This window comes from Laetiporus sulphureus (assembly GCF_001632365.1).
Source record: "Laetiporus sulphureus 93-53 unplaced genomic scaffold LAESUscaffold_9, whole genome shotgun sequence".
Classification (NCBI taxonomy): Eukaryota; Fungi; Basidiomycota; class Agaricomycetes; order Polyporales; family Laetiporaceae; genus Laetiporus; species Laetiporus sulphureus.
In genome coordinates this window covers 83192-110147 of record NW_024468518.1, presented here as the reverse complement: position 1 = coordinate 110147, position 26956 = coordinate 83192, and the positions used below count along the sequence as shown (strand labels likewise).

The 26956-nt window shown below is 50.1% G+C and overlaps 10 protein-coding genes across 10 annotated transcripts; 3 read left to right on the top strand and 7 right to left on the bottom strand.

The window, feature by feature from the left end:
- Nucleotides 1-4068: 4068 nt before the first annotated feature.
- LAESUDRAFT_712495 (uncharacterized protein) lies at nucleotides 4069-4825 on the top strand (the record flags this gene model as incomplete). Its single annotated transcript, XM_040906905.1, has 4 exons — nucleotides 4069-4146; nucleotides 4207-4422; nucleotides 4483-4656; nucleotides 4715-4825. 4 exons carry the CDS (start codon nucleotides 4069-4071, stop codon nucleotides 4823-4825), a joined length of 579 nt encoding a protein of 192 aa, XP_040766614.1.
- A 265-nt stretch (nucleotides 4826-5090) lies between these two features.
- Nucleotides 5091-6566, bottom strand: LAESUDRAFT_712494 (uncharacterized protein; the record flags this gene model as incomplete). Its single annotated transcript, XM_040906904.1, has 7 exons — nucleotides 5091-5536; nucleotides 5595-5714; nucleotides 5768-5789; nucleotides 5871-5887; nucleotides 5937-6267; nucleotides 6315-6398; nucleotides 6489-6566. 7 exons carry the CDS (start codon nucleotides 6564-6566, stop codon nucleotides 5091-5093), a joined length of 1098 nt encoding a protein of 365 aa, XP_040766613.1.
- A 6095-nt stretch (nucleotides 6567-12661) lies between these two features.
- Nucleotides 12662-13744, top strand: LAESUDRAFT_811005 (uncharacterized protein). The gene is made up of 2 exons (XM_040914278.1): nucleotides 12662-13445; nucleotides 13508-13744. The coding sequence occupies exon 1, from the start codon at nucleotides 12679-12681 to the stop codon at nucleotides 13375-13377; it is 699 nt and encodes a 232-aa protein (XP_040766612.1). The 5' UTR covers nucleotides 12662-12678; the 3' UTR covers nucleotides 13378-13445; nucleotides 13508-13744.
- A 1212-nt stretch (nucleotides 13745-14956) lies between these two features.
- Nucleotides 14957-16783, top strand: LAESUDRAFT_723193 (uncharacterized protein). Its single transcript, XM_040908365.1, has 3 exons — nucleotides 14957-15124; nucleotides 15179-15883; nucleotides 15935-16783. The coding sequence occupies exons 1-3, from the start codon at nucleotides 15007-15009 to the stop codon at nucleotides 16642-16644; spliced, it is 1533 nt and encodes a 510-aa protein (XP_040766611.1). The 5' UTR covers nucleotides 14957-15006; the 3' UTR covers nucleotides 16645-16783.
- A 692-nt stretch (nucleotides 16784-17475) lies between these two features.
- LAESUDRAFT_757050 (APC amino acid permease) lies at nucleotides 17476-19858 on the bottom strand (the record flags this gene model as incomplete). Its single annotated transcript, XM_040912254.1, has 14 exons — nucleotides 17476-17784; nucleotides 17843-18133; nucleotides 18187-18208; nucleotides 18270-18334; nucleotides 18397-18479; nucleotides 18536-18643; nucleotides 18694-18756; nucleotides 18820-18911; nucleotides 18969-19070; nucleotides 19125-19180; nucleotides 19242-19309; nucleotides 19363-19510; nucleotides 19566-19620; nucleotides 19713-19858. The coding sequence occupies 14 exons, from the start codon at nucleotides 19856-19858 to the stop codon at nucleotides 17476-17478; spliced, it is 1608 nt and encodes a 535-aa protein (XP_040766610.1).
- Nucleotides 19859-21328: 1470 nt separating this feature from the next.
- LAESUDRAFT_647998 (P-loop containing nucleoside triphosphate hydrolase protein) lies at nucleotides 21329-23223 on the bottom strand (the record flags this gene model as incomplete). Its single annotated transcript, XM_040904084.1, has 2 exons — nucleotides 21329-22161; nucleotides 22212-23223. The coding sequence occupies 2 exons, from the start codon at nucleotides 23221-23223 to the stop codon at nucleotides 21329-21331; spliced, it is 1845 nt and encodes a 614-aa protein (XP_040766609.1).
- Nucleotides 23224-23413: 190 nt separating this feature from the next.
- Nucleotides 23414-23939, bottom strand: LAESUDRAFT_564823 (uncharacterized protein). The gene is made up of 2 exons (XM_040902974.1): nucleotides 23848-23939; nucleotides 23414-23793 (listed from the first exon to the last, which is right to left on the bottom strand). The coding sequence occupies exon 2, from the start codon at nucleotides 23778-23780 to the stop codon at nucleotides 23514-23516; it is 267 nt and encodes an 88-aa protein (XP_040766608.1). The 5' UTR covers nucleotides 23781-23793; nucleotides 23848-23939; the 3' UTR covers nucleotides 23414-23513.
- Nucleotides 23940-24075: 136 nt separating this feature from the next.
- LAESUDRAFT_675350 (uncharacterized protein) lies at nucleotides 24076-25072 on the bottom strand. The gene is made up of 3 exons (XM_040905587.1): nucleotides 24895-25072; nucleotides 24753-24840; nucleotides 24076-24689 (listed from the first exon to the last, which is right to left on the bottom strand). The coding sequence occupies exons 1-3, from the start codon at nucleotides 25044-25046 to the stop codon at nucleotides 24291-24293; spliced, it is 639 nt and encodes a 212-aa protein (XP_040766607.1). The 5' UTR covers nucleotides 25047-25072; the 3' UTR covers nucleotides 24076-24290.
- Nucleotides 25050-26206, bottom strand: LAESUDRAFT_564783 (uncharacterized protein). Its single transcript, XM_040902973.1, has 3 exons — nucleotides 26156-26206; nucleotides 25702-26085; nucleotides 25050-25582 (listed from the first exon to the last, which is right to left on the bottom strand). The coding sequence occupies exons 2-3, from the start codon at nucleotides 25729-25731 to the stop codon at nucleotides 25193-25195; spliced, it is 420 nt and encodes a 139-aa protein (XP_040766605.1). The 5' UTR covers nucleotides 25732-26085; nucleotides 26156-26206; the 3' UTR covers nucleotides 25050-25192.
- On the bottom strand, nucleotides 25789-26076 carry LAESUDRAFT_723185 (uncharacterized protein). The gene has a single exon (XM_040908364.1). It carries the CDS (start codon nucleotides 26033-26035, stop codon nucleotides 25805-25807), a length of 231 nt encoding a protein of 76 aa, XP_040766606.1. The 5' UTR covers nucleotides 26036-26076; the 3' UTR covers nucleotides 25789-25804.
- Nucleotides 26207-26956: the final 750 nt, after the last annotated feature.

Sequence of the window (26956 nt, the reverse complement as noted above, 5' to 3'; positions counted from 1 at the left end):
TTGTGATGTGCTCTGTTGGCCATCACCCATTGGCCCCTCAACAGTGGGCCCACTTACAGGCATTTATCTCATTGGATTAAATAGGATTACCTCGGCGTATCCACGGCCATTGTAGATAGTTGCTATGACGAAGTCCAGAACCATTACTGGTTCTGGCAATATGTTCACATGTAGGTATCTGAGGTCTCACAGTAGCACAGTGCCAGGGGCCCTGCCCTACATGTATATAAGCCCATGAGGATCTAAGGGAGAACCTTAGATTCATTATACTATTGTATGCGGCCTAACAAGCCAATTCACCCCTTTGTTGTGAGCATAAGGCTAAGGGCCCTTTGAGCCCCATTTCCAGACTGCATATCACTGCGTGCATCCTCAGCCTAGCCCTTGTGGCAGGCTTTTTATGTGGGATCATTTGTGCAGGTCACAAAAGCAGACTTGCCCTTAATTGGGTTAAGTGCTTTGGTGCTTTGTGACAACGTCCAAGGCTGCGTAACTTGTCAGAGAAACAAGACAAGCAAGCAAAAGCCTTACAGACTGTTACAACCTAACTCAGTACCAGAAGGGCCTTGGGAAATGGTTACATGTGACCTGATTACACAGTTACTGCCAAGCCCAGATCATAGGGGAGAAAAGAAGACTGCCATCCTGGTAGTTGTCGATAGATTCACCAAACATGCTCACTTCTACCTAGTAGATGACACAGTGACAGCATCTCGAGTAGCGTCAATCTTCTATAATGAAGTATTCAAACTCCACGGAATTTTCCGGCAGATCATATCTGATCGAGGCACACAATTCTCAGCCAAACTATTCCAGAAGTTCTGCCAGAAACTTCACATCAAGTCCACGATGTCTACAGCTTATTACCCTGAAACGGATGGACAGACTGAACGAGTTAATCAGATTCTGGAACAATATCTGCGCATGTATTGTAATTACTGACAAACTGATTGAGCCACACTATTGCCCACAGCGGAATTGACATACAACAACCAAGCTTCAGAATCGACAGGTCTGTACCCATTTTTTATTGAGCATGGTCGACACTCCCGAATGGCACCAGACGTACTGGAAGGAATACAACATCCATCCCTGGAACATTTATTCCATAACCGCGATCAAGCACAGGAACAAGCCCGTGCCGCTCTGTCATTAGCAGCAGAAAGAATGAAATGGTATTTCGATCTCAAAAAGCAGAACATCCCTTTCAAAGTAGGAGATGAAGTGCTTATTCAAGGAAAAGATCTCCATGTAAAAGTCAAAAGTTAGAAACTTGCGACTCAGAACTATGGACCATTCAAGATCCTCGAAAAGATCAGAACCGTATCATTCAAACTGCAATTACCAGCGGACATGAAGCTGCATCTGGTGTTTCATGCTTCCAAGCTTATAATGTTCCATCAAGACTCTATCCCTGGATGCGTACCTCCCCCTAATCCTCCAATCATCATAGACGGAGAAGAAGAATGGGACGTGGAGGACGTCCTGGATTCAAGAGTCAGGTACAACAAGACCCAGTATCTCATTAAATGGTTAGACTACGACCACAGCGATAATACTTGAGAACCACTGGAAAACCTCACGAATGTCAAAGACAAAGTAGAGGAATTTCACAAGACACACCCAGATGCTCCAAGAGCCAAGCCGCGAACACGCAAAGCACACAAAATTGCCCTGTCTGACCACCCTGATGAATTTATGGTCTTTTTCTGCCTGCATTCCAATGCCCGAGCACCCTACAAGGGATCTTCAGAAGCTGTTGGGTGGGACGTCAAGTCCATACAAGACATAGACATTCCCCCACACTCCAGAATGCTCATTGGCACTGGGCTTGCGGTTAACCCTCCAAAGTGGACATACATTCGAGTGGCCCCCCGAAGTGGGCTAGCTCTCAAAGGAATTGATGTCGCAGCAGGGGTAATTGACCCAGACTACACAGGGGAAATCAAGGTGCTCCTTGTTAACACAACCAGCGAACCATTCGAGGTCAGGACAGGCGATTGTGTCACACAACTCATATGTGAATACTACGCCCCAGGAGTTATTACGGAGACAGATCGTTCACTTGCAAAGCGAACCATATGAGGTGCCAATGGCTTTGGCTCATCGGGATGATGAACCTTGAGAAGGGGATGATGTCACAGTTTTTATTTAACAAGTAATTATAGGAACAAATGCTATTAGAAGCATATCATTTTTCATCATTTCATGTCGAACAAGAGTCACATGACCTAATGAGAGATAAGATAACAAGGCATCTAGTCACATGACCTCGGACCCCTCTCGGCATTGTCACGTGACACTGAGCCCCTCAGCATTGCATCATATGACGTCATAGCCATAATGCAATATTGCATGCTCAAAGGGAGCTCCATCTCCGTGGGTTATTATTAGGCAGTCAATCAGGATAATTGGGACATGTTATACGATTGTAGCACTGACCAGTAGAATAGCATGTGACTCGCTTAGGTAGTACTGTACAGTAGCACAACGAACATGTATATAAGGACCAGGTCTGACGAGGAGAGACTCCAGTCTTATTCTCCTTCGTCCACCACTACCATCACAGAGGGGTCTTACCAGACACTCTCAGTGTGTTATACATCTGTTTTCATCCTCACTGTTGTGATAGCGCCTCTCACCTCACCAGTAAGTCTTACTCTGCGACTAGCGACTAGGTCTCGTCAGTGGGCACGTTGAACCACCACAGCTCATCACTGTAGGTTTTACCCAGGAGACCCTCAAGGGGACTCTTTATTTTGGTGGTCTATCTTTGTCATCAGCGTGCCATGACAGAGCCATATGGAAACTGGGGATCCCTCCATCATTCATGCACACTGTCACCATTCGCTTGTTCACACTCATCTATGGCATCATCTGATTCATCGGACACGTCTGTACCATTCAGCTTGACACGTCAATGTCTATTCACAAGGATTGTTTTGACTCACCATACATCTGCAGACCTTCAGCAACATTGGTCAAAGTCACGTCATCGAGATTGTCTCCAAGTGATTCGTCAAACAGCTCTTGAAAGCCGTGTTGTCGAGGTCATGGAGCAACCGAGTGCATTCAGCCTCCACGGCAGTGCTCCCTGCTGACAACTGGATTTCATTGCTGTGTTCATCGAACATGCAATCGTTGACCTCATGAACATTAGCAAAGGGATCATAGTTGAGTGGTTGCATGTCCGAGTCATGTCGTATTGTTAAATGATCTTGAGGGCCTGCATTCAGCAGGGCTGCTGGCCCCATGTCTCCAGCGATTTCTGATGCCTCACATGCATTCTTTATTTTCTGCTGCTCATTGTTCTCAAGTGCAATTGCAGTGGTATGCTGCTGGGAGATGAGGTGGCATGTCAGGGCTTTCAACTGGAAAGTCTTGTCATGACCAATGGTACTGTGATGCTTCATCAAAGTGAGACATCGAAGAGTTTTGGTGAGTTCATCTGCAACTTCTAAGCCTTTGGTGCATCAGTTAATACTTGCAGGGAGATCTGCATGAATTAAGGATGTATTTGTACCTTCTGGGAGACTCCACGAGTGGGTGCCATTGGTGAAGATCGGTGATGGCTGGCAATTTCTGCCTATAATCGAGATATGGCTGATGGTGCAAGTCAAAGTTTTCTGCATCTTTCGGCTGTCAACCTGCATCCCGATCACACAGAATGGCTTTGCAGGCTCTCCTTGATGAGGATATTTTCAGCTCTCCGATACTTGGTCTGACTCTTAATAACTCCTCTGTCAGAGAGTCCCCTCTGAGTCCCAAGTCTGACTTGTGTGCATTTCAATCATCCTCTGATCTCAGTGCTGAGTCTTCTCTGCCATTGGATGTAATCTCAACAGGAATGATGCCACTTGCAGCATTGTCGATGGACTCTCGCAAACGTAAGCACCAGATGCAGTACTTCAGTGCCCAAGTCGCAGTGAAGTGACTGAAGACCGATGGTCAAAATGAGCTCAGAAAATACATCAATGTATGTACATCTTGGATTACCGTGCTCATCATCAATCATCACATTTTATTTAGGCGAACGAGGATGAACACGAAATTATGTGCATCGCAACCATGATCAAGATTGCGGGACGTATGGATGATTTATTCACTGCAGGCGCAGAGGTGTGGGACATTCTGAGTCACGTTCTGGTGAGTGATCATACATTAAACCACCAGAATAATCTCTGATGTAATGCCTGTATGCAATAGATGAACATTGACAAATATATCATTCGTCTGCTTCTCTCATCCAGGGTTTCTGCTTATAATGGCACCCCAATCTTGAAACTGCTACTCAAAATAATAGAACGCAAGCGCTGGGGCCTCAAACCTTCATGCATTCATGACGAAAATGGAAAGTGGAACAAGATCATCACATATGCACCTGATTGTCTCACGCAGCGCAAGGCAGAGGTCAAGAAGTTGGTATGTTATTTGCGCAACAGCCACTGTCACACACGATTTGTGAATAACTTGTGACCACAGTTGGACGTTTCTATTGAGGATGACACCTCTGTCAATGCCGACAGTGAAAAGACTTATAAAGGCAAGAACATCATTGAATTATGCAACGCGTTGCATCAGATAGGAAAGAAATTGATTTCTACTGGCACAGATGTTGTTGTAACACCTGAGATGTGTGCTCGCATAGCATTGTTGGTGAGTGATTTGACTTTACCTGAGCAGATCATAGATCCGAAGCTGATTCATGCAGTAGCGGCTAGTATTCTTAGAAAACCCAACAGGAAAATACTGGTCTGCTGTCGACCAGACTCTTGCAAATATTCGCAAAAAGGCAGGAGGAAAACTGAATAAAGTATCTGGATGAGTCATACGCATTGGATGTATCTCATAATGGGCTGACACAATTACAAAGATACCTCAAACACATCCTTGACACTGACTGCGAGTGGTTCAGCGGTGCAGATCTCACTGCACTCGGAAAGGCCACGCCATCAGCGTATCAGGCGAAACTGGATGCGGCACTTGAAAGTGGGCGAGTGAAAGAGATTACGGAGGAATTGTATGACATTGACGAGGCACAGTAAATAGTGCGGTAGTTAATAGACCAAATGCCCTTTCAAACGCTCCCTTTACCAGGTCCTGCACCGCTTATCAATGCTTGAATCTGCCAACACATGAGCTCCACCATTTTGCATCTCCCAGTACAGTTTAATGTCAGCAAGAAGCTGCTTGATGGCATGGAACGACCACAGGTTGATGCCAGCATATTGCATCACAATTCGAGATTCTTTGATGTGCAATTCAATGATGGCCTCTTTGACTTGGCCAGGCATACGAGAGTCAAAGCCGGCACCATGCAGAGCCACTTTGAGTTCACACAGCTCAATCGCCATGTTTTGGATGTCTTCTGGAGCAGTTGAATTAAGTCCAGCAGACCGCAAGCAAGCCTTGAGTGATTTGAGCTCATCGAATGCCTTCTGCAACTTCTGCTCGCTCTGTATGCCTGCGCGTAGGGCTCGCTGCAACATGCCTTGAATTCTGTCGAGGTGAGAATGACATGTCTGGCTGATGCATTCTAAAGTCAAGGTACATTTTAGGCATTGGCTATGGACACCTTAACATGCAGGACTTACCAGACAGTGCATCTGTCTGTATGCCTTGCAAAACAGAAACACGAGCAGCAAGCTTTGTATTGTCGTTCATCGTTTCACTCATCTGGACAGCTTGCATCGCAAAGGCTCGAGGGTCCTCAGCTGAGCATTTGTTTGTATATCAGAAGCCTGCTATCATAAGGATGAAGACTTACCGGCTGATTCCTGTGAGTCAGCCTGCAGGTATGGTGAAGCCTCAACATCCGAGTCTATCAGGGTCGAACCACTGAGATTCTGTCACTTGTGCTTTGATCACACCTCCTGTGTCATAGTAGCTGTTGGATGTGAACATTAGACAACCGATAACATGTTCAGATACCTCACCTTGCAATCGCATGGCCAGCTTTTGCAGCAGCACTGCATCGAGAAGACATCCTGGTAGAATCCAAAGAGTCGGTCGAAATAGAGACCAGGTTGTGCAACTCATAGGATGGAGAACATTCGAACTGAGATTGGGCATGTAGGGATATGTTAGAATCATACATTGTGATGACAGGGCAGCGAGCACGTGCGACGTGAGGTGGAAGGTACTGAAATGCAAGTCATGTGAGATGCGTTTGCGAACGCAAAGTTTCTCATTTTCATTTCTTCCTTGCCCTTTCTTCCTCTCATTCAGTGATGTGCTGCCACGATCCCGAGTTGTCTTACTCCACATCTGATGTGTCATTGTTATGGGGGATCCGGGCATGAAAGAACACTCACCATATTTCTTATATTGTCCTTGAGCTGTGTTGCTCCGTGGCCTGAACCCATGTTGTTGTTGCGAAGGACTCTTCTATTCGGTGCCTAACATCATACTAATTCATTGGCAGACACAGGACACCAGGGGGAGGGGGGGAATACATGGCAGCCTTGATAAGTGCTGACTTGACTTACTGCGAACTCGTTAACCATGCCAAATTTTGATCTTTGCTGGTCAGATGACAATATTCTGGAGGGAAGGGTCCACTCCATATGTCTTTGATGTTCCGTGCCCACGATCCTTCATTTGACTGATAACATTTACATGCAGGAAGTGTTATATTGCAGGATGTTGCTCAAAGCACACGGAGTGGAATTGGGAAGTTTGTACTGTATGAAATGCATCGTAGCATACATGGCAATGCATATATTTATCTACTGTGACATACCTGAGAGCAATAGAGTGCCAGAGAAATCAGTGAAGTGAGAGGCTGAGAAGAGGGGGCTGCATGCTGTCAAGGGGAACTGCTATTGATGGGATATGGCTGGTCAGCCACCCGTTGCCAGGTGTACACCAGGCTTCATCCATATGGTGATGGACTCAGGTGGTACTGATAGGCATCCGGGTATGGGGACACATTGTTGCCCGGCCGTCGCCACATGGGACGTGGGGATGGAACATGTGGGCCAGCCAGGTGGCTCCCACCTGGATCTGGATTGGCAGTGTAGTCAATCCCCTCGACCTGCGAGCAGCCTTGGGTGCATAGATGTGCGTGGTAACTGGTTACATGGCCTCGCGCATCTTTCTTAGTGCAAAAAGCCCAAGTCGACCCTACGATGTTCTTTTCTGATGAATGTGGTGGCGGGTTCACATAAACCCAGCTCTGTCTCGATTCTAGGTGACGAATCTCTTCTTGCATGGCCTCTAGCTATGACAGCCAGTCTGGGTGACGCTTCACCTCGGTGACATTTCGTGGATCGAAGCCCATTGCCTCGGAGGTTACTACTCCTACAGCGTACGCGACGGTCTCGCTGAATGCATGATTGATAGCGACTTCAGTCAAGGCACCCTCAGCTCATCCCGACATGATGTCACACATCTTTGCACTCAGCAAGCAGATTCTCTTGCCCATCACAACATTAGGGTCTTCTGGTTCATGAATTTCCTCAGGTAGCTCGCGGTCTGCAAGAGGAGCAGGAATGATAGGTGATGAGGGAGGTGGAGCAGCATCAGTATGAGTTGGATCCGATTCTAAGGTAGGTCCTATATCCACATCATTATGCTCCCCCTTGACATGCGGAGCCTTTTTACTGAAGATGACATCATGCTCGACCATGATCGTCCTTCACGTTGGCCAATAGATACGATGTTCATTCGACGAGTCATCGAATCTGAGCCAGTGACATCAGGAAAACTCAAATCTGGCTTTTATCTGCTGGCCATCACCAAAAAAGACAGTAAGCTCGAGAAAGTCTCAGGACCTTCTTGCTTTGAACTTTTTCCTGGGTTGGAAGCTTCTTATTGTGCATTTATTCACTTGTACAAGCCAATACTAGCAAGAACAAGTCAAAAAGGAGGTTCTCGAGCCACAAGTTGATTTGAGTTTTCCTGATGAAGCCTCGACACCGCACGCATCCAGCTTTGATGCATTATCTACCTTCATGAATACAGTGTTCCCCCATGGGCACAACTTTGATACGTCCAGTGTGTGGCCCAATCGTACCTCATATGGAGTTTTGCCACCCAGGGCATGACGTGCAGTCCAGTTGTAGACATGCACTACATAAGCTAATGCCTCACCCCATAGCCATTTTGGCAGACTGGACCCAACAAGGGCCATGCAAATGCTGTTGAATATCGTTCCATGTGTCCGCTCTGTGATGTCGTTGTGCTCTGAAGTATCGTGGACAGTAAGTTTTCGAATGGCTCCCATGTGCTCGAGGTGCGCTGACATATCGTCAGACAGGAACTCGCCTTCGCGATCTGACTGCACTATCTTTATGTGAGTACCATGCTGTGTCTGCAAACGTGCATCGAAGCTGACAAATTTGCCAAAAGCCTCGGACTTCAATCGTAGTAACGGCATCTCGAGCCAACATGTAGCGTCATCGATGATTGTAAGCGCATAATGGCTATGGTTTACCATCATAACTGATGCAGGCCCCCATATGTCTAGATGGACATGCTCGCCATACATCTTGATGAGTGGAGACTGGTGAATAGTGGCAATAGGAGCATGGTGTGCCTTTGCGACTAGGCACGTTCAGCATTTGATCTCTTCGGTACGTTGAGGATCTAGCTTGACGCCAGTGATGCGATGCTCAGGAAGCATCGCCTTGAGGTACCTGTAGTTCACATGCCCTAGCCAGCAATGTATCTTGTGCAATGACAGCAAGACGGGAACTGCGAGCGATGCACTCGTGTGGAAGATCTGGTAGAGTCCGTCTGCGTGAGGAACAGATCCGACAAGTACATTTTTCGGATTGGTGATTTGTAGCTCCCCCTGATAACCTGTATAACTGTATTCGTCTTCTTCCAGTACCTCCAGCAACACAAGCATCACATGCATAGCCAGCGTGTGCAAGACATCGTGCAGATGCAAGTAGCGTGGCCCGTCCCGATGTGCGAAAGCGATATCGAGGTCACCCATACCATTTGCATAGAAGATCTCCGAATTTGCAGTGCAAATCCGATGCGGCACAATCATACGGTAGTTCATTAGGAAGTCCAAATGCAGCATCATATGCCGTGAAGCCCCTGAGTCAAAAATGTCAACTCTGTAACCCATTTCCGTCGCTGCAGCCATTGTCTCGTGAGTGTTCACTATGCGTATCTCGATCTGCTCTGCTAATTCAGAGCAATCGATGGTGGTTGCCTCAAGGCTAATCACAGGGCCTATCATGGAGGTGCTCCAGGCCTCCAAGATTTCCACGTCATGAACAGCTGGCCCTGTCATCGCAGAGGACGCGGTGCTATCTGTCGCACCATCCTTCAACTTCGTGGTGGCTGCCTTACTGTCGCTCGCACATGCGGTGGCTGCAGTCTTCGCCTTCAGGTGCTCCTGGTAAGTTTTGGTCAACAGACACTGCACCTTGCAGTGCCCCTTACCCCTGCATTGAAAGCAGACTATCTCATCATTCAACTTCTTGGGTGTGTCCCCTCGACTCGATCCTTGTCCACGACCATGCTGACTGCACTGCCCACACTGCCCATGGCCGCTCTTTCCTCCTCGAGATGTGCTAACCGCAGCTTCAGCGGTAGCAGTCCACTCGCCCGACTTCAGCACAGCACGTGAGTCAGCTTCAGCTCGCAGCGTGCATATGATCTCATCTGACGTGACCATTTTCTTGGATGCGCCTGTCGGCAGCGTCGAGTTATAGATCTCGGCAGCTGTCATAATCGCGGTGACACTCAGTGCAAATGAGCGGGGAATAGACGTCGTGATTGCATTGATGTAAGTACGATCTTTGATGGCGGTGTTTGACTCAGCTAACTTCTCCTTCAGCTCAGCCAGTTGGTCCAGGTGCTGACGCAGCTTGCGCTCATCAGTACACTTCAATGTAAATAACTTTGCCTCCGTTACGGCATCCATTGCAGCCATCAGTGTTCCGAACTCGGTCTTCAACCCCTCCATGATTTTGGATACCTCAGTGATGCTGAGGTACTTCTGAAAAAGTGAGTCGGTAAATTTTCTAGTGATCACGTTCAGCATTTGCTTGTTGAGTTTAACTTCTTCAGCCTTCGACGAGTCAGCGGCGTGTGTCAATAGGTCGTCGGCATCGCATGTGCCTGCAGCACGCTGAACACGACCTAGCCATATGTGATAATTCGATCCATCAGTGGCAAGCTTCAGGACCTCAGAGAATTCCTTCACAACGGATGGCATCATGATAGGGACTACAGGTTGTGGTGGTGCTGATGGTTGAGCTGGAGGAGCTGGTGGAGCCGGAGGTCTAGAAGAAAGTTCGGAAGCCAGGGTTGCTTCGACGAAGAAGAGTGAGGGATCGATGCGAGATAAATGAGTGAGGTGAGTTTCCGAATGATATGGATGAAGGTCATCTAGATCTGATACCTCGTGACCTAGCTGTCTAAGCAGTCGACGAGTTCTGGTGCGAAGGTGTGTGTTTTCAAGGGTGACAGTCTGTTGGTAGTTTAGGCAAAGCTTCACAAACTAACTTGAGTATTCATAGGTATTAAGCCTCGGGGCTCATAACCTAATGCACTACAGCACGAAGGTGCAACAGATGACCGCGAAGGATCAACGTGGCTGGTATGTCTGCGTCCACTCAACACGGAAAGACCGGAGGGCTAAAGTGACGCGTACTATCACATCAGTGGATTGCACCAGGGTAAAGCCTCTTATTCATACCTAAAGTGACGCGTACTATCATGTCACTGTGCTAAGCGTAAGTACATCTGTACAGTGCGGAACTATATATAAAACCACGTACGCCGATTGCACCAGGGTAAAGCCTCTGGGGCATCCGACGTACTCGCTGCGAATATATATGCTAACTGTCAAGTGTCTGAAGGGAAGTGAGCGTTGGGGAGCTCAAGATCGAGTGGGGTGAGTAAATACTAAACTAGGAAACAATATAACCTTATAGGTACCAAGGCGAGCCGCAGACCACAAATCGCGACAATCCTCATGTTCACGACCCAGCCCATTGTAATTGTATCCTGCCACAGGAATGAATCTTTTATTTACCACCTTGTCACCTTCTGTCGCAAGGTGTGCCGCCGGCGACAGCCGGCGCTTCTCGAGTCTCATAGCGAGATCCGTATTCCTGGATGGTCATTCAATGATTGATCATGTCGTAACCAATGTTTCGTATATAACGTTTATGCTAGCATTCAACCACGTGTCACCGTGAAGATCGTGTGCAAAGCGTCTATCCAGGTTGGCCAAGGCGGACATCACGGCGTGCGAATCGCGTGCACACTGCACACGCCACAAGCGCATCCGATCGCGTACTACTATGCATGAGACACTGCTCGCCATCGTCAAACTTCGAAGCCACCAGCGTTGTCCATAACTCAGAGTTTGAACGATCATTTTCTCAAATGGTAATAAGGATTCTGGTGGATGGTTACCATTGTGGGTTCAATTTCCTGATTACATGCAACATTGGCATTGAACTTAGCCCTCTCCCGTTGACCTCTTACAATCTCGGCTGTGCATGAATGAGGATGTGGACGCAGTCAGTCAGGAGAAAATTGTGGATCATTGCCTGATCATGATGGCCTCGTGGCCCTGTGGCATTGGAAGATGTCCGAAGGAGGTATACAGCGCATCATTTTCGCCTCTCCGCTTGCATCGATAGCATCATGTGCGGCCTGATCCCTGATCATCGACAATCAACTTCTTTCTGGTGAGCCATCGGGCGTAATATCATTGGAATTCTGCCACCGTTCTCTCGACATGATACCTGAGGAACCTGAGAAGGAAGGTCGTCCTGCTGTTGTACAATCCGGCATGTATGCAGCGGAAATGCTATCCAGGCGCTATGCGAAGCGCGCAATAAATATTGTCATTGCTGGCAAGTACCTTTTCTCCATTGTTGCATGAGCTATGATATACGAAGGCTGACTCTGACGCTTCAGACCAATTAGCATGGGTGTGGTGGTATGATCAACAAGGTACAATCCAGTCGAGCGGTGTCGATTTCATCAAGGATCTTCCCTATTTCCTTGTTCTCATTGCCACATTCCGTCATATGGGTCTGCGTGAATACGGTGTTGACGCCACACTGAGAAGAGATGGACATCAAGATTATTTGAAGAGGGCTACGAGGGAGTATCTGAGGAAGGACATAACAGTTCACGAGATCCACCGTCGTCGCAAACCCCACGGCTTCGACGTCGTATGCGGAGATCGCGAAGATCAGATGAAGGTGAAGACAGCAGCCATTACACGTCTTGACAAAATCATTAAATCGCGATATTCCCTTTCCGGTCGGGAAACAAAAGAACTTTGAGGCCACGGGGAAGAAGGCAACCCAAGCAGATGCAGTCATGACGATATACTGGCCGGAGGTCGCTCTCGCGAGCGAGGCCGCTGATTTGGAGCGGGCAGTAGAACTGGGCCGGGGAGACCCGCTCATAGAGGGACATCTGCCCACAGTACTTGCCTCGTACGACTTGAATTACTCGACCGGAACGATTGGCGAGGACATTCAGAACGAAGGGCGAGTTGATGGGGATTATGCTATCGGTGACTCACGTTGCATGCGCCTACTACTGATGCGGAAACTGTTACCCATCGACGGATTGCACGCTGAAGAGTTTCTACGTGTATGGGTGGAGTGTTATCGATGTGAGTATCATGCTACTTCAATGATTTGTCGTCTAATTCGCTCTCGAGTAGGCCATTTCGCACTTTGGATGAAGGGCTTTGAGCACACGGATATCAGTATTGACCACCTGCTCTATGACCCCATCACTCGAAAAGGTGTCCTGAATGTTTTCGATTTGGCTAGGATCCGCTTGGACGATAACAATCAGGCGACAGGGCAGGAACGGACTGGCACCATCCCCTTCATGGCAATGGATCTCCTCTCAAGAGAGTATTTCCGCGGAGAGATCGTGCGCCTGTACCGCCATGATTTCGAGTCATTCCTTTGGATCCTGGCCTATAGGCTGCTGCGTGGAGCCAGTGGCCAGAATACAGACGTGGGAAAATGGAACACTGGGAATTACATAGATTGTCGTTTCGCCAAGAGCGACTTCCTCACGACACAAATGGAAACACGGCAAGTCTTGGATGATGATAATGCACGGGTTTGGAAAAGCGTCGGGGTTGGATTGTTTAGATGGTTCGATGAAAAACTTCACGTCATGGGGCGCTTGCGTGGTTTGAAGGATCAGGAACCAGAAGAGCTGTCATGGAGTGACCTCGAAGAGATAAATCGATGGGACGATCCGTCCAACCAGTCGTCCACGCAGGTTCTCAAAGACGCTGAGGGTGTCATTGCGACGCGCTTGGCTAAGGCGGGTTCCTCCATTCCCTTCAAGTTCCAACCGCTTTCTGACGAAGAGCTCCAACGGCATCTCCCTTCTCCATCAACTCCCATTCATCCGTAGTCTGCCAACGGACGAAGAAACACGTGGAGAACGTTCGCTGTGTTCCCCACAGACACAGATGATATTAAGTGAGCTGTGCGAAACTTTGCATGGAAAGAAGGAAACATTGACAGACGATAAACCCTCTCAGATGGCAGGCCAGGGATGCTGCATGCTGAGACGCACCCGTGCTTCGCCCGCTGTAACGTCCACGTCGAGCGGGCATAGACATCGTCGCCTTAATCACCCACGCTTACGAACCGATAGTGGGTAGCGGACGACCTCGGCATGATGTCCATTTGTCACATCTCCCTATTTGCATGTGAATTAGCAATTTTTCGTACATTTTATAACAGCATCATCCGTTTCGGAGGTGCCAACCTCAAGCCAAAAGCGGCTACGACGCACGTTTATATTCGGTATCATTGTGGTGCATAGGGTGAGACGAGTGAATGATTGGTCAACTCTCCGGTGGACTGCATTACACTGCGAACAAGAATTCGTGATGCAGGAAGCGTAGAGTGTGTTCGCGAGTCGTGTGGCAGCACTATCCATGGACAGACTATCATAGATCCACACCATAGATAGTCTCACGGTCGCCATCTGTCGGACGTTCTCGTCCAAGTGCACAGTGAGCGATTCGGGTCGTCCTGAGAGCGGTGGTCACATCTGTCGGTGTTGACGAGATGGCTCCGATGAAGAGACATGTATCACGCGAAGCTGGAGAAGGAGAGTCACCGCGAGGCAGAGCCATCTAAATCGACAAGTCCCGGTCTCTACCATTGGTATTTGGTATCGCAATTAGCGGGTGCGGAGGCAGCGCTTCCGTTTTCCATCTGACAACTCACCAGCATGGCAGCATGATGGGGAAAATCTAAACATGACAGATATGATCGCGAATGCGTGACGCTCGGAGCTTCAGAAGGCATGTTTGCTGAATGATATGTCATTGTTTAGATGCTTGCTGCGGGTAGTGGCGACCATTTGGGACCAGGATGCATGAATGTACCGCGACGAGAATATACATTGCCCTATGCCCCTCGGTCACGACTTTTAATCGGATCAGGACGCGCCTGCCAATTGCATCATATCATTATGTCATGCACATAAAGCTCGGCTGCTCGGGTACCGAACGTACCTGGTCGAGCATTCAGAAGGACGTTATGCTCGTACATGGAACTTGACATATCAGCACAGATACCGTATGTGCTCACCGCTTGGCGTCGTCCAACGTAGGGTACCAGCCGCAGTGTTGTCCGTCATGCAGAGCTCGAACGATCATTTGGTCAAACTGTAGTGAGGATCCTGGTGGATGGTTACCGTTGTGAGTTCAGTGTTCTGGTTACGTGCAACATTGGCAAAAGCCTTCTCCCCTTACCTCTTACAATGTCAGCTGCGTGCGGATGGGGATGTGGACACAGTCAGTCAGGGGAAAAATTGGATGGATCTTTCAGTTGCCTGATTATGATGGCCTCGTGGGTCCTGTCGCATCAGAAGATGTCCGAAGGAGGCATACTTACAGCGCATTATTTTTTCCTCTCCGCTTGCATCGATTGCGTCATGTGAGGCCTGATCATCGACGATAAACTTCTTTCTGGTGAACCATCGAACGTAACGATATCGTCGGAACTCTGCCATCGTTCTCTCGACATGATACCTAAGGAACCTGAGAAGGAAGGTCGTCCTGCTGTTGCAAGGTCTGGCATGTATGCAGCGGAAATGCTAACGCGGCGTTATGCGATGCATGCAATTAATGTTGTCATCGTTGGCAAGCACTTGTTCTCCATTGTTGCATGAGCTATGGCTGACTGCGATGCTTCAGACAATTTAGCATGGGTATGGTGGTATGATCGACAGGGTGCAATCCAGTCAAGCGGTGTCGATTTCATCAAGGACCTTCCCTATTTCCTTGTTCTCATTGCCACATTCCGTCATTTGGGTCTGCGTGAATGGGGTATTGACGCCACACTGAGAAGGGATGGGCATCAGCACTATCCGAAGAGGGCTACGAGAGAGTATCCGAGGAACGACAGACTCGGAACAGTTCATGAGTGCCATCCTCGTCGCAAACCCCACGGCTTTGACATCGTATTCGGAGATCGCGAAGATCAGACGAATGTCAAAGCAGCCGCCATTACACGTCCTGAAAAATTCGTTAAATCGCGATATTCTCTTTTCGGTCGGGGAACAAAGGAATTTGAGGCCACGCAGAAGAATACAAATGCAGTCATGAAGAGATACTGGCCGGAGGTCATTCTCACGAGCGACGCTGTCATTTTGGAGCAAGCAGTAGAACTGGGTCGGGGAGATCCGCTCATAGAGGGACATCTGCCCACGGTCCTTGCCTCGTACGACTTGAACTACTCGACCGGAACGATTGGAGAGGACATTCAGAAAGAAGGGCGAATTGATGGGGATGCTATCGGTGACTCACGTTGCATGCGCCTACTACTGATGCGGAAACTGTTGCCCATCGACGGATTGCCCGCTGAGGAGTTTCTGCGTGTATGGGTGGAATGCTATCGATGTGAGTATCGTGATACTCCAGTGGTTTGCCGTCTGAATCGCTCTCGAACAGGTCATTTCGCGCTCTGGATGAAGGGCTTTGAACACAGGGATATCAGTATTGACAACCTGCTCTATGACCCCATCACTCGAAAAGGTGTTCTGAATGTTTTTGATTTGGCTGGGATCCGCCTGGACAGTAAGAAGCAGGCGACAGGGCAGGAACGAATAGGCACTATTCCCTTCATGGCGATAGATCTCCTCTCAAGCAAGTATTTCCACGGAGAGATCGTGCGCCTGTACCGCCACGATTTCGAATCATTCCTTTGGATCCTGGCTTATAGGCTGCTGCGTGGCGTCGATGAACAAGATGCAGATTTGGCAAAATGGGATACTGGCGATTACAGTTGTTGTCGAGCCTTCAAGAACGACTTTCTCTACACGAATTTGGGAAGATGGAGGGCTAAGGATGAGAATGAACGGGTTTGGGAAGGCATTGGGTATTGGTTGATGGGATGGTTGAGCAAAAAACTTTATGAGATGACAGACTTGCGTAATCTCAAGGAAAGGGCGCCGGGGAAGCTGTCACGGAATGACCTCGCCAAGATTTCTGAATGGGAGGACCAGTCCAACCAGTCGGCCATGGAGGTTCTCAAAGACGCTGAGAGTGTCATGGCGGAGCACTATACTGAGGCGGATTTGTCCAATCCCTTCCAACCACTCTCTGGCGAAGAGCTCCAACGGTATCCCCCCTCTCCATCGCCACCTGCTTCATCCTCCTGAGTCCCGCTTTTCCCCCTCGCCTTCAATTATGGCAACTTATCTCATAGCGAGATCCATACTCCTGGATGGTCATTCAATGATTGGTAATGTCGTAATGAATGTTTTATATACAATGTTTGTTCCAGCATTCAATGTAGACCACGTTTAAAGTGAAGTGCCTGGCTCGTGTCACCGTGAAGACCATGTACAAAGCGTCTATCCAAGTGGCCGACTCGACGGACATCACGCGTGAATCGCGTGCACACGCCACAAGCGCGTCGGCCGTTGGCACATCCTGGATTGTTGCCCGCCGTCCAGCTCATGACAATGTTTCACGCAACAGACAACTCTCCTCTACGCGCTGCTCGGCGGGCCTCGTCTTCCTCAGAACCGGATACCCACACAGGGAGCGGATTTCCTCTGGGTCGAAGACGACAGGCGTTTTCCGTCGTGAAGAGCATTGGCCGAGGCCCGAGACGCGGTGCGGTGGTGAGGATAAAGACGTTCCGCGCGATGGCTGGATTGTTTGATGGAGAGATGTGTCGCGAGGGACTTGGCTGGGACGACAGGATGAATGGCATTGTCATTATGGATGACACGGCGATTCCTCTAGATTTTCACGGTGCAGGCTCGCTGACTGCGCAGATTTCGTTGTCAGATGCGGGCATTGTATCTTAGAGTCTCTGATGGCTGAAATCAACGTATCGCCTCTCTGTGGCTATCGCGGAACGCGATTCTGTTGATTTACTGTCTTCCTACAGGGTACAGCTCTCAGGAGGATCCATCAACACAGATCACGCTCTTCGAATTACCACAACGATGTCGAGAACACCGTCGCATCGCATCCAGACATCAGTCTTCCGCCGAGTTGCGCTTCTCATCTACGCTGCTGCCTTCTTCCTCGATCCCCGCCTTCTCCACCTCCTTGCTGTCGCTCTCGTCACCAGCGCCAACGTCCACGTTCGCGATAGGCCCACGGAACCAGTGCACACCTCCGTAGACGGGGAAGTAATAGTACACGAGGCACAGCGTGAGCCAGCCGCCGAGCACCACGACCGTATAGTTCATGTTTGGCGCGTCCGGGGCAGGGTCGGACGGGAAGAGGAGGATGGCGATGGAGAAGAACATCCACGCCAGTGCGATGGCAGCCACAGGAAACCCCTACGAATGGACGAAACGCATCAGCCAACGCATTCAACCAGAGAGGCGCGTCGCTCACCATCCTCCCGAGCGAGAACGGCCCCGGCCTCCACCGCGTGCCGCCCGCGAAGCGGCTGATGATGGGGATAATGTACGCGATGTAGAGTCCGACTACTCCGAGACTGAAGACCGCCGAGATCGCGGCATCGCCTGCGAAAGCGAGCAGCCCGAGCAGGCCTGCGATAAATGCGGCGAACCAGGCGCAGTTGATCGGTGTCTTCGTGTATGGGTTCACGCGATAGAGAATGTTGGAGAAGGGGAGACCTCCGTCGCGTGCGAATGCGAAGGTCTGGCGAGAGGAGGCGAGAAGCTGAGGAGACGATGAGATAGTGACTGTGCTGAACGAAGAACATTGATGCTTACTGAGCTTGTTCCCATAAAGAACCTAAAAGCGGCAAAGTGAGACTGAGCTGCATCGGTCGCGAAGCAATGCGTAGGAAGCCTACTGTACAGCGACGACAACGGACCACACTGCCAATGTACCCCTCTGTCCGAAACTGTTGTACAAGATCTACAGGGAGCAGAGTCAACAAGGTGAGGCTCTTCGTCAACAGAACGAGTGACGATACTTACGACGGCCATTGGCTGGTCAATTGGGCTGTTCATAATACTCTCAAGATCGGTTCCCATGCGGAAGGCGAGCGCAACATTAATTGCTACGAAGCGAAGGTTCAAACACTAAGTCTGATCAAGATAGGCAGACAACGCTCACCCCATCCCAATACTCCCGCTACACTCGTGGCACTAATAAGGGCCCACGGAACCGCGACACTGGCGTTAGATGCCTCTTCGCTTATGTGGAGTGCCGAGTCGAATCCGGCTAGTTCTGGCTCAGAGATCGAGTACACGGTGTCATCGGGCTATACGCACAGATCGTCCATAGAGGTGCGAGGAAGCTCAACACAAATGCAAAGCCGTCCGGCCAGGCAGTGACTATAATCGATGACCAGCATCAGTATGTGTTGATTTTAGAGATATGCCGGCAAATCCGCTTACAGTTGACAAAACCACCGAACGCGTAGCTAGCAGAGTTGACATACTCTGCAGGTGTTGCAGCGGGCAGCGCAATGATGATTGCGAGGCACAGCCTGAATGAAGGTGTATACCGATTAGCGCCGATCTTTCGAATTCAGTGAGAAACGCACAGGACGTTCAGCACAACATAGACGGTCTGCAAGCGAGCCACCACCGCAGTGGCTAAGGATGATATCATAGCATGCAGGAGCAAGATCAAGACAAATACGGCGCTGGCCCAGTAATCAATGGTGGCAGCAATGTGAACGCAGTATGTGAGCACATACTATGTTTCGCCCGTGGTTGCGGAAAACTCCTGATTATGTCCAATGCTGACTGCTGCCTGGTCGCGGTTTGTTAACTAAAGCGGACCAACTGAAAACTAGAGTTCCGAAGAAGTTCACCATCAATTGAACCGCGCATCCCCAATCGACAGAAGCGACCCCGGCGATCAAGCCGATTGTATTAGAGTCTATCACAGAGGAACATCAAACTCTGTTGCGCTCGATGATCATGGTTGCTCACATCCAACGATCCACGATAGCAACCTCCGCCATCTAGGAGAAGCAAACTTGAACGACCAGTAGTAAAGCCCACCGGAGGTGGGCGCAGCGGATCCAAGTTCGGCGAGGGAGAGTGTTATGAGCAGGAGGAAGAAGCTGCAGACGGCCCACTATAGGACACTGATACTGAGCGGTCAGAAGATTTCCCAACATATCGCCACTTACGCCCCAGACCATCGAGACAGGTCCTCCGTTTGGTAGGGCATAAGTGAGCACCGACCTAGATGGACAAAGGAACGCATCAGCTCAGAAGATAAAAGAAAATTCACACATTCGCTGTTGAGGCAGGAATCTTCAGAACAGGGTACGCACGCGATAGAGGGGAAGAGCCCGAAGATACTGAAGACAAGGCCGAAGACCTCTAGTGGAGAGAAGGCACGCTTAAACTCCTGCTTGTATCCCAGTCGCGCAAGTTCAAGAGCGTCTGCTCCCTCTTGCCGCTGTCTGGCATTAGCCATAATTGAATGAGCTCCCCTTCCATGAAACAATGAAGATGTTTACTCTTACCTTGCAAGCTTATTTGCTGAGCCCATGCTGTACCGAGCGTCTCAGACGAGGCGACGACGTACAGGAAGTACAGCAGGCGAGTAGCACCTCTTATCACGGAGCTCCCATGTTTATATCGGCTGAATGACTTGGCGCCCTTCTGCTATGCAGTGTTCCTTATCGCGTACCGGTACCGGAAATCCACTTGAATGGACATGTCCATCAGCAGATAGAAGTCGCGAAGCCAGCCACGCGCCAGAGCTCCCACGAATCACGATTGCCTATACAGGGCTCGCGATACGTTGGAGCGCTGCGAGATTGCCGACAGGGTTGTGCTCAGAGCAATTGTGCTCCACCAGAATCACTCACCGAAGCGATATCAAACCCGAGACACATCAAAAGTAGAATATGCGTCTCCGATTGGGACCAATTGCCGCAGACTTGACTACGCGAGAGAGCAAGGAATGATTAATGACCAGGGCCCGTGCAAGGGAAGTTACTTCACGAAGCAGCTTAAAGTCGCCTATCATAGAAATGATCAGCCCTTAGTAGCAGCCACCACGCATGCACATTTTGCAGCGGTTCGCCTTTGTGAAAAAAGGCTTCGCGTTATCTGACCTGTTCTGCTGGTCTGTTCTGAATGGGACGCCAAGCAGGCGACTCAGTTCCACGAGTGGTAGAGCGCGATACGCGATCACGTGCGGATGAGTCCATCAGCCACAAGCGCATCACGAACCCGCATGACTTTCATCAGTTATTTGCATATGCAACGCTGCAACGCAAAAGGTAGAAAATCACGGGATACACCAAGGCATCGCAACCTGGATACCAGGTGGTTGGCCTTGGAGGTAATTATCACCTATGCTATTGCGTTCCATTGGCTGTCCTCAGCCTCTCCGAGCCGCAGCTGTTGCACCGCTGCAACGCGGCCGCCTCGGGATTGGCACCTACTCCGACCGGTTGATTTTCATTTTGATAGAGCCAGACATTAATATTTAATGGCCGTATCACGGTCGTGTTTTGTTCCTTTTAGAGGTTATCGCGGATTGTGAGACTTGTTGAGTAAGATACGTGTTTTTTGAGTTTCTCTAATAGAGCAGAGCGTACGAGGTCTGACGGCATAGTAAAGACATTGCTGCTTGCGACAGCGAAAGAACATGAGATGCTTTAAGGTCAGAGGAGGAGGGGGGGTGTAGTTGCATGGACCACGAGGTGATCAGACCCACTATCTCACCAGCCCTTAATATCATGATCAAGCGCTTGTATCTATCTTCATCTCAATAGCACCTGCGATGAAGCATACTTATCGTGAAGAGACACGACGCTGAAACTGTGCACACCGGAACAGAGTGGAGTAGCGTTATGGCAAACATATAGCAAGAGGTCATGCGCATACATCTGTCTTAGAGAGTCTAGTGCTGAGATCTATAATGGTAGGCAATCTACGCAAGGAGCGCGCCAACCCTTTTGCGCATAATCTTCGTTCTGTTCGAGCCCCTCCCCTCTGTCTTACCAAAGACGACCACCTTCCCGAGTTCGCCTGCACGTCCCGAGCGTCCAGCGCGATGCAGGAAGTCCACCATGTTCCGCGGCTCGTCCACGATGAAGACATGCTTGATCTCCGGCGCAAAGTCCAGTCCTCGGGACAGCAGCGACGTGGTGATCATTACATGAGGCTGCTGAGTATACGCAGGGGCATCGGATGAAGAGGATTGCTCCAGACTCGGCTCGCTGGCGAGCTTCTCATCTTTAGCTGTATGGCCGTGTTTCCTAAGGAACCCATCCAGGTGGTGATTCGAGCCCCACTTCCGCGTCTCGCTCGTGCTTGTCAGCGCGACATTCGGGATGCCTTTCTCCGTAAGGTATTGTCCGAGCTCCTCGACGCGCGTGCTTTTGTTGCAGAAGACGAGCACTTTCGAGAATTGCACCTTGCGGTTGCGTCGCTTAGGCACATCCTGCGCCCATACATTGCGCAGCCGCTTTTCGATGTCGACATTGCGGTTTCCACCGGTCCAGCCGACGTACTCGGTCCTGAGCGTCGACGGGAGGCGGTGGAGATTTGGTGAGGCAAGGCGTATGAGGCTGGGATGGTACGAATCTAGGTGCCAGGCGAGAGCGGAGGGGATGGTAGCGGTGCTCAATAGAAGGTTGAACGGGTAGTTGAGTGGTGCGGGGGAGGATGGTGTTGCAGGTACCGAAGGGAAGTCAAGCGGTTGCTTGCGCGCCTCGCTGATGGAGGAGAGAATTGACTTGGTGTCTGCCTGAAAGTCGGGATCTGCGCACGATTAATGTCACTATGTACCGGCTTGGCCAGAGGCGATGAACACTGACCGAACAGAACGTCAGCTTCGTCGATGACCACCCATTCGATGCTTTCCAAGCTCATTTCCGGCTTGCCCACTGTCGAAAGTCGCCGCTTTCCCTCCCCTTCCCACACGTTGGGCTCCTGCTCAAGCGTCACCTGATGGTCCCATCCCCTCCCTTTCACCATCTCCAGAATCTTCGATGGCGTCCCGACCACTATATCTACAGCATGATCCTCTGCGGCGTGCTTTTCTTCCACCTTCCCAGCCGAAGAGCCTTTGATCAACTCGTCCATCTCCTTTGCCATTTTGGCAGAAGAAACGTTCCGCGAGGGCGTGCTCGGCGTATTCGACTTGGACGCACATAGCACCCGCAGCTTGATGTGATGCAAGAGCGCCTTCGCAAAACTGGACAGCTGCCTTGAGAGCTCATGCGTTGGGGCGAGAACGAGTGCGCGCGGATTAAGGGGACAGCCGGAATTCTGAGGTCGAGGCGTGTCCGTCCGCAGCTCCGTAAGCTTCAGGTCCTGCAGCATGGGCAAGAGATACGCAATCGATTTTCCCGAGCCTGTTTCAGATGCCAGCAGGCATTGCAGATACTCACTTTTGTTCTTGGTGGGAGCTCCCCATGCATTCACGTTTGATGGGTATCCAGGTAGTGGCCGCGGGAAGAGATGCTTGAGTGACAATGACTGAATATCAGTCGGGCGAGCCTCAGGGCCCAGAAAATCGGTGACAGAAGTCAGGAGACCCTCCATCAGAGGAGGAGCAGTGAACTCCCTGGGGAGTGCGCGAAGCGTTTCCGCGCGTGCGGAGACATCCAGCTCGTCCACAAGAGGGTTGTAGACTGACGGCTTTTTGGAGGTAGAGGAACTTCCACTATCTGCCCTCTCGGCATCCCTTGAATGCTCATGGTCAAATTCCGAGACCGTGTGACCTGCGTGGAGCTCTCTTTTTGAACTGAATGGCCTTGCGGACGGCTTGCGTTGACCTGTGCCGGTAGCAGCATGAGATTTTGAGGACCTTAATGCCATCCATTCACTTTGCTGTTTGTCCCGCGCCGCCGTCCTTCTGTCAGCCCTCCTAGCCCTCGCCTCCCTCCACGCAAGTCGTTTCTCCAGCATCTCCTGTTCCTGATGTTCAGTATTCTTCCGTGCAACTTGTGCATCAGCATGAGGAACCGAGTCTCGCACTACTGGAGGTATGATCGGCGGGGGTGGGGGTGGAGGACGAGCTTTTGCACGTTTGGCGACGATCAGTCTGGCATGTTTTTCTTTGCCCGCAGAACGAGGTAGAAGGTCTTTCACAAGGCGTTTACGCGAAGCTAGTGACGCACATCGTATTTTACGTCAATACGCATATACGCATCATTTTGGCAAGCGACTGCACCTAATGGACGTGAATTCCAGGCTGCAGCAGGGTCATCATCATCCGGTATGCTCCGCGTTCGCTTTCTCTCTATTGCACTCTTCTTGCCCTTGGCCTGAACAGAAGCAGATGTATGAAAGCATGATATACAGGATCCTTGTGACAGTTGCGAAAGCAAGCAACCTTGGCGAAACGCAGGTCGAGGCAAGGCCAGGAGAGGCATCAGAATACCAAACCTGAAGGCACCTCTCATGAGCAATGTACCCTTCCTATACGCGCTGTGCGCTCACCGTCGATGGTTCCCTCGGAGCCAGCGTCGTAATTGAGGACAAGCGTAACTCGAGGTGCACGAACGAACGACGGCCTGAATGCAGGAAAGTAACACGGGCGCCCCGCAAAAGCGACGATTTGGAAACCCTAACCTCTGAAAGCGTCCGAGGCCACAACACGTGGCTAACTGGCCAGACCGAGTCTTTTCGGTAGAAAAGAGTCAGTAAAGACACCTGGGTACGAGGCCAGTGGCTAACAATGGTTATCATATTGTCAGGTTTACGCGTACTAAAAATCCTCAAAAAGCACTGCCCAGTGTAATAATCGTCATGAAGAGTTATTGCAATAGGCTATAGTGACCTTTGGATTGACCCCAACCGGACTATCTTACATCTCGACGCCAATTTACCCCGATGACGGTACGCATATTCACCACATTTCCCCACGGGCCGATTACTGGGTATTATGGCCACGGTCGGGCACACGACTGGACGAGGAGCTTTATGCCATCGGAGAACTGTGCAGCCGTAGCACGATTCGCGAGCTGCATCTCCAATCCGTCGACATCGCTGCACCTGACAAACATCTCTACGTCGTTCAGCAGTCGCACCGCCGCCTTGAACCACACTCGACAAGTGAAGCGCGGCTCGCAGAGACGGTCGATCGAGGGCACCTCCATCGGGATCGTCTGCAGGTACTCGTTCAGGTGTGTGTGATCCAGGCCCTGCGGCATCTCGCCCATTGGGAAGAAGGCGACCACCCGCGAGTCATTCCATGCGGACCACGGCGCGCACTCGTATCTCCACTGCCCATCTGGCACGCCGTCAGTGGCCGCGTGAAACTTGTGGCCGAATCCATTGCTCTAGAGGGCAAATTACAGGTTGGCAGATCTATTAGAATACGTTTATCTGGGACGATCGCTCACCTCACACAGGAAGATGCTCCAGTGGAATTTACCCGGCGCATTCGCGACGGACAGTGCAGCATAGATGTCATTCGGGACAAGCCTATCTCTATAAAGGGCCACTTCGACGCTGCGCAACCGGCCAAAACATCAACAGACTCACCTGAGCCACTCATGGGCGCGCAGGAACTCCTCCTCAAGGAGTGGATCCGTGATAGATCCACCCGGAGGCGCTACCGCTCCCTCCGAGCAAGGCTGATGTGTGACATCGGGAAGAGCATCGTGCCCGCTGGGGCCTGGAGACTGACTTAACATCGTGCAGGCAACTAGCAGACCAGCGGAAGAGTGCTGGTGATGATCAAGCCCACTTTAAATCTTTCCCATTGATTTCGAAGTTGTCCGCTTTGTTACGGATTGGGAAATATTTACCACCGCGAAGGTGATCGCAAGCGAACAGTTGGCTACATCATTTCGCTTGCAAGGATAGGCCAAATGCTGATAAGTGACCAACTCCTAGCCCAGCACAGCCAAGCTGCAGCTGTCTGGCAACAAAATCCATCTTGTCCAACCTGCACATGACTTGCTTGGATACGCTCCACATTGGCTGGCAGAACGCTGAGACGAGGCACATTTTGGGTTCCGTGGTACTCTTTATTATTGACAAAGACTAAGCCGAATCCGAGGCAGAACGGGGTGGATACGCAGTACAGCAACAGATGCGATTGTATGAGAAATCCAGGTACCAGCCACTTGGGCGAGTAGGAATTACATAGAGTGACAGGTGATAACAACTGAGGTGGGGTTGATAGCGTGGAAGCCAGCAAAGCGAATTCTCTCCCGTGGATATACATCTAACAGGAGGGGTCGCATTGAGTTAGTTTGCGTAAGGTAAAGGGACAGGAAGAGCTGACAAGAGAGGTGCATGACAGCACGGGTATGGAAAGTGGATGTAGACAAGGATGAGACATACTTTGCACGAAACCCCTTCTGCCAGTCGCATCGTCTAAAACACCTCTACTCCACCTCTGCGTGTCTAAGACAACCGGACATATCTGACCTCCCCTTCCCTCCGTTCACGCCGGAATCATCAACTCTCCCCACGTCCGTATCGCCGCAATCCCTCCAAGGAATACCGACAGGCCGACCAGGATGCTCAAGTTGCCCGGTAGCTTCTCGGGCGCGAAGATCTCCTCGCGCATGAACGCAGAAAATGCGGATTCGTTCGGGTCTGCGAGTCGACCGCGCTGGGGCACGCCTGAGTAGTAGGCAGGGCCCGAGCCGGGTGGTGCTGAGCGACGGGCCATTGTAGCTGATGGTGAGCTTTTGAGGTGCGAGGATGAGAATGAGGATTGTCCTGTTGAAAGGTTGTGGCGGCTTGGTGACAAAATCCCCTCCCCGCGAACCGATTACGTAATCACGCTCACCTCCGAAAATATCGATCGGATCTTGTATAACGCGTCTCACCGGGGGCATTGACCTGTGATTCCACCGGAAACATCGTGAACACACCGTGACTACAGTCACAATGATGTGACTTATGTTTCCGTTGGATTCATGGTGACAACAGTTTGAATGTTGCCGAAATGCCATCTAGATATTTCCTGTGTGATTCAGTGAGACTGTAGCTGGTTACATTTTGAATTAAATCAGCTTTCTCATTGGTGAAAAACTCTGCAGACATTATAATTGTTATTTGGATTTGTGCCCGATGCTGTCACTTATATCAACGTGGCATGATTCCAGTAACATTTTGGATGTTTCCACCGATAGAAATGGTTGAATCAAGTGGGAATCAACACTGCCTCATTATTGATGGCATCACTGTGCGTCCAAAATGTTTCTCAACATATCATTTGGGCCACATGATGTTTTTATTGATCGTGTTTCCTGTGGAAACATTGGAGATGATTTGTCAATGCAGTCTACATGTATCCATCATGTGCCCACGGTGAGAAGGGCATGTGCAGCTTGTATGCAATCAGGAGAAACATTGCTTGCTTCGCAAAGGCATTAGGAAAACATTGATAATGTCTTTAGAATGCTGCCACCATGATTCCCGGATGAAATCAGGATGTTTTCCGGGTGGCTGCTGCATGTGTTCAGAATGTTTCCTCCTGGAAACAGATGATCGGGCCAATCAAAACTGGTCTTGGCATAATATTTTTAAAATTTAGTTCGGTATCATGTCTCATTCATAATTGTTAAATAAATAATATCTTACTTTT